Consider the following 11,116-nt stretch of genomic DNA (forward strand, 5'->3'; position numbering starts at 1 on the left):
TGCCACAGTACAGGTTAGCCAGTGTATAGGTGCCGCAGTACGGGTTAGCCAGTGTATAGATGCCGCAGTACAGGTTAGCCAATGTATAGGTGCCGCAGTACAGGTTAGCCAGTGTATAGGTGCCGCAGTACAGGTTAGCCAGTGTATAGGTGCCGCAGTACAGGTTAGCCAGTGTATAGGTGCCGCAGTACAGGTTAGCCAGTGTATAGGTGCCGCAGTACAGGTTAGCCAGTGTATAGGTGCCGCAGTACAGGTTAGCCAGTGTATAGGTGCCGCAGTACAGGTTAGCCAGTGTATAGGTGCCGCAGTACAGGTTAGCCAGTGTATAGGTGCCGCAGTACAGGTTAGCCAGTGTATAAGACTGGAAAAATGTTGCCTGGTCTGATGAGTATCGATAGAGTCAGAATTTGGCATAAACAGAATGAGAACATGGATCCATCATGCCTTGTTACACTGTGCAGGCTGGTGGTGGTGGTGTAATGGTGTGGGGGATGTTTTCTTGGCACACTTTAGGCCCCTTAGTGCCAATTGGGCATCATTTAAATTCCACACGCTTCCTGAGCATTGTTTCTGACCATGTCCATCCCTGCATGACCACCATGTACCCATCCTCTGATGGCTACTTCCAGCAGGATAATGCACCATGTCACAAAGCTTGAAACATTTCAAATTGGTTTCTTGAACATGACAATGAGTTCACTGTACTAAAATGGCCCCCATAGTCACCAGATCTAAATCCAATAGAGCATCTTTGGGATGTGATGGAACGGGAGCTTCGTGCCCTGGATGTGCATCCCATAAATCTCCACCAACTGCAAGATGCTATCCTATCAATATGGGCCAACAATTCTAAAGAATGCTTTCATCACCTTGTTGAATAAATGCCACATAGAATTAAGGCAGTTCTGAAGGTGAAAGGGGGGGGGGGGGGGGGAGAGGGGGTCACACACTATTAGTATGGTGTTCCTAATAATCCTTTAGGTGAGTGGGTGCCGCGGTACAGGTTAGGTGCCGAATTTTGAGGCGGTTGACTGCATGCCTCCCTTTGGTAGCCATTAACAATACAGCAATTCCTTAATTTTCACAAATTGCATTGCTGCTGACAGCCAATGTTTTAGGTAGCCCAGACCCCTTCTTCAGGGCAAAACAAGTCTGTCATGTCAGTACAAAAGCACTAGTTAGACCAACGCAGTATCTGCCGCTGCACTCGCTGACAAGTCAAGAGAATGAAGTGAAAAAAATTCCAACGAGTATTTGGCAATGTTCCTAAGTAAAAAAAAAAAATTTAATCTTGCCAACTACTCAGCAAACTGGTTTTCCTCTACACATACATTTCTGTTTTTTGTTTGTATTATGTCACTAGAAAGAAAGGGGCGCATACCAATGCTGTACTAACTATCAGAGGGAGAGATTGCGAGAGCTGCCATGTGCACAGAGCAGTTAGCTGCAGAGCCTGGAACTTCCGGATGTTACAGCAGCATAAAACGACTCCTCCGACCACGTGATGCGCAGCGCACATGAATGAAACTGATTCTACAACTTGCTGCCTCCATGCAGCTATCACCAGGATTCAGGATGCAAATACACATCAACATTTACAGAAGACACCTGACTTCTCTGAGCCTCTGCCAGGGAGAAACACACGTCCCATACGCTCCTCACACTCTACAGCAGGGCTGTGGAGTCGGTACAAAAATCTTCCAACTCCTCAGTTTCTGAAACAACGACTCCAACTCCGGGTACCCAAAATTGCTCAGACTCCGACTCCTTAGTCTAATACTTAACAGGGCTGTGGATTTTGTACAAAAATCATGTGACTCCCGACTCCTCAGTTTCTGAAACCACGACTCCAACTCCGACTCCGGGTGTCCAAAATTGCCCCGACTCCTCGACTCCACAGCCCTGCTCTACAGCACACAACTGCTGCAGGCTTAAAAGTACCACTATGGTGAAAAAAGTAGGCAGTTAAAATCTGACAGAACCGACAGGTTTTGAACCACTCCATCTACTCGTGGGGCTTGTCTGGCAGGGAACACACTTGTCTTTCAGTTTTCTGTGCGCGTTTTCCTGCACATCAAGTGTGTGTCTATGCAGGAAAACGTGCGCATTTTTTTCACAGCAGCTGATGTAGTTGATAGAGAACACTGACAAAATGTGCAGAATCAGGAAGCAGAATGTCAGTTTTTTTTTCTGCGTGCGAACAACATATTAAGTGTGTACTAGCCCATTGATTAACATGAGTTCTCAGTTTTTCTGTGCAGAAAACGCGCACGAAAACAGACAAGTGTGTTCCCTGGGTTTTCAACAGCATTTTCTGAGCAACAGTTGCACAGTCTAACTGACAAAATAGTGTGCAAGTGATTAGGGAGGCTGGCTGGCATCTTACTATTTTGGCAGTTAAACTGCTGTTCAAGAAATGTTGAAAACAAAGAAAACTCTGAGAATCCCCCATTAAGATATGGACTGGCCCAAAACCTGTTAGTTCTGTCAGATTTTAACTGCCTACTTTTTCCACAATTAGGGCCTGTACACTGCTGCGCTTGCGTTGCGTTTTTAAAACTACATGCACTTTAAAAACGCATGCACTTGCGTTTTTGCCTGCGTTTTTCAGTGTGTACAGGCCCTAATGGTCCTTTAAAGCAAACCTGAACTGAAGATTAAAAATCAGAATAAAGTAAACATACACGTCATACTTGCCTCCCGTACAGTCTACTCATTAATCTTTCTCATGTCCTCTGTTAAGTTTATAAACTGATCGATAGAATTGTGTCCTCCATTTTGAAAAAGGCCATTACCCCATCACAGCTTACTGGTCAGCACAACTGTAACATGCTCCAAACCTGGACATCTTCAAACGCACTCTTAAAACACACCTTTTCAGACAAGCTTATAACATTCTATAGCCCTTATTTACTTCTCTGTCACAATGTAATCAGAGGCAAAGAATCACTGCCTCATCCATCCTCCACCCCCTTACCTAGTGTGTCCCCCACAACCCATTAGATTGTAAGCTCGCAAGGGCAGGGTCATCCTCCTAATGTTTACTGTTCTTTAACAATATTTGTGCTGCTTGTAACTCTGCTGTACATTTGTTAGTTATATCTATGTTCCCCTTGTCGTCTTATTGTGCTTTGTAAAGCGCTGCGGAATATGTTGGCGCTATATAAATAAATAATAATAATAACAACAACATAGCCTACTTGAGCCATAGGCAAACATGGACATTACCTGGCACGTCAGTTGTCCTCTCAGCTATAACTGACAGAAACTGATATATTTCAGTTCTGACAAAATGTTGTCATAACTGGAAGGAATCCTTGTAAGAAGAAAATGAGGAACTTCTGAGAGGAACCGATGGTGAGGTAGGTATGTAATATTCATATATAGGTACATCATGTGTTTATTTTAAATTTTACTCAGTTCAGGTTCACTTTAAAGCCAGCCTCCCTACTCACTTGCACACTATTTTGTCAGTTAAACTTTCCATTGCAGTTCAGGATGAAGTAGCCCAAAACCTGTCTGTTCTGTAAGATGTAACTGCATACTTTTTCGTGATAGTTGTCCTTTAAGGGGAACCTTAAAGTGACATTAGACAAGTATATGTACAGTACCAATCCCACAAATATGCTGTGTTGCTTTTCTTTTTTTTTCTCTGCCTAAAAGAGTTGTGACCATACATCTGTAGACTTTGCAACCAATCGACCATCAGTTTCAATAATTACTGAATCTGATGAAAATCGGTGCCACCAAGACCATGCCCAATGAACAATTCAACCAATTTCAGTCCAAAATTGGTTGTATGGATCAAACGGACATGCTAGAAAATCTTGGTCCAATCTACTCAATCGGGCGCACAACGATATAGCAATTTGCGCTGAGCGTCCGTGCCCTACTTCCACATTCGGGCCCCACGTGACTACCAACATATAGAACATGGGGTATGTGTAATGTCATACACGTGCTATAAAGCAGGCAACCCCGTGGCGGGCGCAAATGCGTAAGTACGTGGAAACTGGGCGTGGACAAGTAAAGTATAACTGCACGGGGGACAAAAAACACATTAAGGGGACAGCAGTTGGGAGCGACACCACAAGGCCGATTTCCTGCAAGAGTTTATGCTGAATCGGCCTGCAGATTATGGCAGCCAACAGATCTCTCTCCGATCAGATGTGTCTCTCAGTGATCACACTCAGACAGGGGACAGAAGGTTTCAATGAATTGAGATCTAATGACAGTGCGCATGATGCACACACTACTCATAGCCCGTCACTTCCCCGCCTATATAATTTCCGTCCTTGGCGCCAGCTCTGTACAGAGGCGCCTGGCCTTGACTCCACTTATTACAGGTATGTGCTCTTCTTATATAGCTTCACTTCAGCACCCTTCTCTGTATACACTGGCGCAGCATACCACAGGTATACCCCTTTTTCTGCACGCTTAATTACTCCTGGAACTTACAAGGTATCATATGTATACGTGTGTGTGTTTATATGGTGCTTATCCGTTAGCTGGGCGCATCCGGCAGGTGGCGCTAATTACTATTCCCCCTCCAGGCCGACATAGTAGGGAAAGATGTAACTCTGGTGGAGTTTTGTCGCCACCTAGAGGATGCGCCCGGCTAACGGATAAGTACCGTTTATATTTATGCACAATAGTTCTTCAATCTTGCTATTTATAGGTGTATATGTGGATGTGTATGTATATTCGCATAGGTGCGTTCCGGGCGTACGATATGCCTAGTGTATTATGTTTTTACTGTTACTCCATGTTTTAATCAGGGCTGTGGAGTCGGAGCAGAAGCAATTTTGGGCACCCGGAGTCGTTGATTTCATAAACTGAGGAATCGGAGTCGGCTGATTTTTGCACAAAACCCACATCCGTTAAGTGTTAGACTAAGGAGTCGGAGTCATTTTGGGTACCCAGAGTAGTGATTTTATAAACTGAGGAGTCTGAGTATTTTTGTACCGACTCCACCGCCCTGGTTTTAATTGCCTGATGAAGCGGGCCAAAGACCCATGAAACGCGTCAGTGTTCTCAGAATTTTTTTCCCATATGAGTGGGACGGAACAGGGAAATACAGTGGCCGTCGCTTTCATGGGTGCAAAGTATCAGATAAAAACTAGTATTTATCAATCACTCCAAAAATGCTAAAACGCGTCATTGGCCTACAGTCCACTTCATCAAGCAATTACGTAGTGTAGTGTAAGGCCCTCCTCCTGTAGCTTGCGGACAAAAAAGGGGACAATCGGGAGCCCACCATAGTGTAGCATCTTTGGGTACAGAGTCAATTGAAAGTGTAAAATGGTTACTTCTAGGCAACCACTACATGCGCTGATGGGGAAATGGACCTGTCCCCACCCAGGTTAAGAAGTTGCTCACTGTAGGCACCCCACCACCACCACGATGGATAGCTGAAGTATTATCAGAATGAGGCAACAGTGTAGATTAAAATGTATTAAAACAGTTTAATAAGGGAGACAGTGGTGGAGTTGCCTCCCCATTGAAGACTCCACATATCAGATAAGAATGAGTATTTACATTCACTCCAAATATACGCTGCAACGCATTTCACAGGTCTACAGCCCACTTCATCAGGCCATTATGCAGTGTTAGGCCCCTTTCTTGTAGTATTAGGCCCCTTCCTGTAGTGTGAGATCCACTGCAAGTCCCTCATGTAGTACGAGGTTTATCTTCCTGGATGGAGGGCCTGCCTCCTAAGGCTGTGGAGTCAGAGGAATTGTTGGGTACCTGGAGTCGGTGGTTTCATAAACTGGGGAGTCGAATGATTTTTGTACCGACTCCACAGCCCTGCTGATGCCTATAGTAACAGGCCCCCTCCTTTAGAAAGAGGTCTCCTCCCCCCCCTCCCTGTAGTAACAGGCCCCCTCCTGATGTATGAGGTCTCCCCTCCAGTAGTGACCCCCCTTCCTGTAGAATGAGGTCTCCCCTCCAGTAGTGACCCCCCTTCCTGTAGAATGAGGTCTCCCCTCCAGTAGTGTGACCCCCTTCCTGTAGTAACAGGCCCCCTCCTGTAGAATGAGGTCTCCCCTCCAGTAGTGTGACCCCCTTCCTGTAGTAACAGGCCCCCTCCTGTAGTATCAGGCCCCATTTTGTAGTATGAGGTCTCCCCTCCAGTAGTGTGACCACCCTCCTGTAGTATGAGGCCCCCGGATGTCCCCTCAGCTCACACCTCGGTCTCGTGGCCCGGTGTGGGGGATGGGAGGGGCCCCACGTGCGCTCCGGATACTCGTAAGGAGGCAATAAGGCAACGCTAACAAGGCCGACCTCCCCCACAGGAGCTCCGGGCTTCCCCTCCGCCTCCCCCTTACCTGCGCGCTCGGGGAAGCCATGGTGGAGACTTTCAATGAGTGAGGCCGATCATGCCGCTTCCCCCGCCGCCGCCATCTTCTCTGCTGCGCGCTCACCGCTCCACGCATGCGCAGAAGCCCGCCCCCTGGCCGGGGAGGCACGCCGAGCACGTGACCGCACAGAGGACAGGGGAGGAGGAGAGAAGCCTCAGCACGTGACCCCCCCCTGAAAGAGGGGGCGTGCCCCTAAGCCAAACGAGGAAGATAAAGGCTAGTGCGAGCACGTGACCTCCTCCAGCCAGCAGCGTGGGGTTTATTCACAGGGGGCGAGGCTGAAACAGGAAGAAGTTCACGTTGCTGTGCGTGTAGCCGGGGGAGGGCGGGGCTGACGTGCGTGTAGCCGGAGAAAGGGCGGGACTGACGAGCGTGTGTAGCCGGAGGGCGGGGCCATAAGTGTGCTGGGTAATTACCATAAATCGTTACAGTGTATTGCTTTTCCTATTCTTCTGCACATACGTGTCAGAGATTGAGTAAGATGTAATGGGGCACTAGGCAAGGTAGTAATAACTGCTTGTGGTCCTTTTGGTAAGCTGAAGAAAGGTCAGAGAAGGCGGCAGGTGCTCCTCTCCACTCCCTTTAAGCCCCAGGCACCTGCATAGGTTGCCTGGTAGGTGATCCTGCTTGGCATACATTAGTTGATTTTTGGCATCGATACCTGCGCAATTCAGTTAATAATGGAATCTGGCAGAGATTGTTGCGATACAGTGGCCACTCTTTCGTTTTTTCTGGCTGGATTAGTCCCCCATTTACCATACTACTCCGCCCACAGTTTTTTGGGTTCATACACCAAACTTTTCACACTTCCTTGCCCTATAGCGAAGTAAGTCGTCTATGCTTTTATAAGCGATCCCACCTTTCCTACCCTTGCAGTGGCCCTTTTTCGCCGTTGACTGTTACAGGAAAAATGTTCTAATTACTTCCAGTCGTACAGTTTTGAAGCTACAATTGCTAAACTTGGACCAATTATTCTCGATGTCAACCCAAATTAAAATGTGAATTTTTGGGGATGCCCAAGAAGTGGATGGAGCTAAAACTATGCATCTATTTTCTAATTGATGTCACAAGTAGAGTTTTGAACATACAGTCACCAAACTTGGACCACCTCTTCTTAAAGACAGCCCAAATTAAATTTTTGAGGCATGCCTCAAAGTGAGTGAGCAGAGCTAAAAACTGCCACTCATACAGTTTTGAAGCTACATTCACCAAAACTTGGAGCAACTATTCTTGATATTAACCCAAATAATGGCATAGTGATTGGGGTTAAAACTCAGGAAAAGTGGGTGGAGCCTACCACTTCCAATCAATTTTCATACCATTAATTTTAAATGGGAAAATTTAAACTGCAGAAGTTTTTAGACTGTTAATGATAGGGTCCTCAAACTGCTGCCCCCCAATGTATAAATGTGCCCCCCCAGTGTGTGCATTTATACATAACCTGTCCTGTAGCAGTCTCCACGCGGTGACAGTCCATCTTGTCGGCAACAGCCGCATACATGCGTACACCCTAGCGGCACATAGCCTCTGACGTCAGACACTATGCGCCACTAGTGTGTATGAGTGAATGTGGAACCCAGCGAGATGGATGGACACCGCGTTGAGGTTGACACCGGACAGGTAATGTATAGATGTACACACTGGGGGGAGGGGGGGCATTTTTACATTGCGTCGGCACACCCGGCCAACCAACTTCAACCTGACATCTTGCAGCATGTGCGATCAACAATGCGACCAATTTCCACCCCGAAATGGGTCGCTTTGTCGGGCGTGCACTTGGCCACCTTTAAGGCTGCCATACGCTGGTCGATTGCCACCAGATCGACTAACAGATAGATCCCTCTCTGCTTGAATCTGATCAGAGAGGGATCTATTGGCTGCCCATACACTGCACACAGATTTTGAATAGATTTCAGCATTAAATCGATTTACAACCTGTGGAACTGCCGGAGCCGCCTGCCTTGCCACCCCCAAGCCTTCCTGTTTTTGTGTTCCCCCGGCTAACAGCAATGATATTACCTGTCCGCCGGCGCGAGTCCTCAGTCCATGCTGTCCCTTCTTCCAGAGTCCTCCTCTGTCGCCTCTTCACTTCCTGTCCCGTCCTGTGACAAGTGGAAGTTCAAACAGTAGAGGGCCCTCTACTGTTAGAACTTCGCCTTTACTGTCAGAACTTCGCCTTCTCACAGGACGGGACAGGAAGTGAAGAAGAGATGGAGAAGGCGGCCAGCTGGAAGAAGGGACTGCACGGACCGAGGACTTACGCCGGCGGACAGGTGATATTATTGCTGCATGGTTGCGGGCAAATCAAACGCCGCTGACATCATGCTCCTGACCCGGCAGCGATCAAGCGAAATTTTCCGCCTCAGCAGATCGACTGAATCAACCGATTTCGTGTAGAAATTGGTCGATTGGACAAAATTTGCAGTAACGATTTTACAGCAGATCCGATCACAGTGATTGGATCTGGTTTATATCGATGGGAAAATCAATGTAGTGTATGGGTATCTTAGCCTCCTTAGCGTTACGGACGAGCACAGCTCATCCAGTAACGCCGAGGTGGATTGCTCAGGCCCTTATGGGCCGATTTGAATATTTTTTTTTTAAACACGCAACTAGCATTTTGCTAGCTGTGTGTTTCTCCGATCGCCGCCGATCCGCAGCTACCCGACGCGAAAAAGCCCCCCCACAGACCCCGTGCGCAGCCTGGCCGATTGCCGCCAGGCTGCGCTATGGGGTGGATCGGGACTCCCTGTGACGTCACGACGTCGATGACGTCATTCCGTTCATCGCCATGGTGACGGGGGGAGCCCTGCAGAAATTCCCATTCTGAACAGGATTTCCTGATGGATCGCCGGCGGCGATCGAAGAAGGTAGGGGGATGCCACAGGGAGAGGGGAATCGTGTAGCTAGCGCTAAAAAAAAAATTAGGTTAAAAAAACCGTGAGGTCGCGGGAATCAAAGCCAGGGAGGTTAAGGGCTTGTTTCCACTACACGCGGTGTGGTGCGATCATTGCACCTCAACTAAACTATCGCCTATGTAAGTTGTTAGAACTGCTTCCATTCATTCGAATTACCCGATGCGATGTGGTGCGATCCGACACGGTTTTCTGCAGCTCGCATCCAATTCCCCATAGCCGCCGACAGCAAGCCACATGACGTCGCATCCGGTTGTTCAGAAGACACCCGGAAGTGGCGGCGCCTCGCATCCCTCCGCTTGCTCCAGACTCCCTCCACTGCCCATACACGCGTGTCGCACGTGGTTGCCTAGTAACATTGGCGCATGTGTGATGTCAGGCATCACAGACGCGCCCTTACTAGGTACCCAACGTAGGGCGTGCGTGCATGGACAACAGATGGAGCCCGGAGCAAGCGGAGACCACAGACAGGTAAAGTATAGCTTGCCCTGGGTACCGGGGGGGACAGCGTCGGGGCAGTCGGATGCAGCGTCACAAGGCCAATTCCTGATCAATGTCATGCTGAAATTGATCAGGAATCTGCCTTTGGTGTATGGGCAGCCAACAGATCTCTCTCTAATCAGGTTTGATTAGAGAGAGATTTGGCCCTTTGGTCAAATCTGCCCATCATCCCTAGATGTATGGCTACCACAAGTCTCTGAACAGGGCATGACTCTGGGGGGAGACAATCGATTATTCCCGACAAGTCAAATCTGGTTTTGCATCGTTTTTCTGATTGATTTTCCGTTCACTTCTATAGAAAATCGATCAGAAAAATGAAATCAGATCGGACCTGTCGGAAATAATTTGACCATCAATCTGATGGAAAATTGCATCGTGTGTACCAGGCATTAGGTCTGTGAACTGAGATACAGTGTAGAGGGAATGTAAACAGAGAGGCGGGCCCTATCATTATTCTTTCCTGAAAAGTGCCACATTAGAATATAAATGTCTTCTCCAGAGTCAATGCCCTGTTCTGAGGCTGAATGGGCATTGTATACAGAGCATTCTATTCTACTTTGCCCATAAACATTGCAGATTGTTTCCTATAGAAACTGAGCCTGGGGCAAAGTTAACAAACATAAGTTAATTCGCATCCCACATTCACAGATACCAAATCTGTGAATGTGGGATGCGAGTTAACTTATGTTTGTCAACAAGTGATATGTTAATTGGCTCATCTGTTTACAAACAGCATGTATTTGCCATGCACAGTCCAATGGAAAGGAGTGATTTTCGGTACTTTCATCATTTTGATTAAATCTGCTAAAAAACAATTAAACGCACTAAATAGAAGCAGGAATTTTTCATTTGTGTTGTGGTGGATTGGCGATGGGAGAGGGGGTTGCGGTTAAGGTAGGATATCGAGGTGGTCGAGACATGAAAGTAAAAACGTTATACAAAAACACAGTGCACACAAAATCGCTTTTGAACAGCAATCAATCAAAAAATGTGTTTTCAAAGGTCTAAAATCACATTCGAATTTGCACTGAATCAATAATTTTGTATTGCAATGTACAGTATCCACAGATGTAGTGTAGTCAGTTTGATTTCATTCTATTAAATTAACCTATGAGGGCTGGGGCTCCCTACAGCGTTTCCTGCAGTGCTTTCCAATCAGCCAAGCGCTGGAATGCTATGGGGGTGGATCCACTTGCTGCACTGTGATTGCAGAGTGCTGCATGCAGTATATTTGCAGCGACCGCATTCAATGGCTGCAGGGCCACATCGTAATCGCACTAGGAATCGAGTTTAAAATCGTAGGATATCCGCAATTGCAAAATTGAGAAACTACCCATT

General features: G+C 47.2%; 1 protein-coding gene across 2 annotated transcripts in view; it reads right to left on the bottom strand.

The window, feature by feature from the left end:
* The window catches only part of USP10 (ubiquitin specific peptidase 10), a 103,019-nt gene extending 96,466 nt beyond the window's left edge, over nucleotides 1–6,553 (bottom strand). The window contains exon 1 of one of the 2 annotated variants that reach the window (XM_068260180.1): nucleotides 6,330–6,553. In XM_068260180.1, the coding sequence (XP_068116281.1) occupies nucleotides 6,330–6,437 (108 nt within the window). In that variant the 5' untranslated portion in view covers nucleotides 6,438–6,553. The remainder of the gene's footprint in view (nucleotides 1–6,329) is intronic. The other variant, XM_068260179.1, reaches the window with a different exon arrangement.
* Nucleotides 6,554–11,116: the final 4,563 nt, after the last annotated feature.

Source organism: Hyperolius riggenbachi, chromosome 11 (genome assembly GCF_040937935.1).
Source record: "Hyperolius riggenbachi isolate aHypRig1 chromosome 11, aHypRig1.pri, whole genome shotgun sequence".
In the NCBI taxonomy this organism is placed as follows: Eukaryota; Metazoa; Chordata; class Amphibia; order Anura; family Hyperoliidae; genus Hyperolius; species Hyperolius riggenbachi.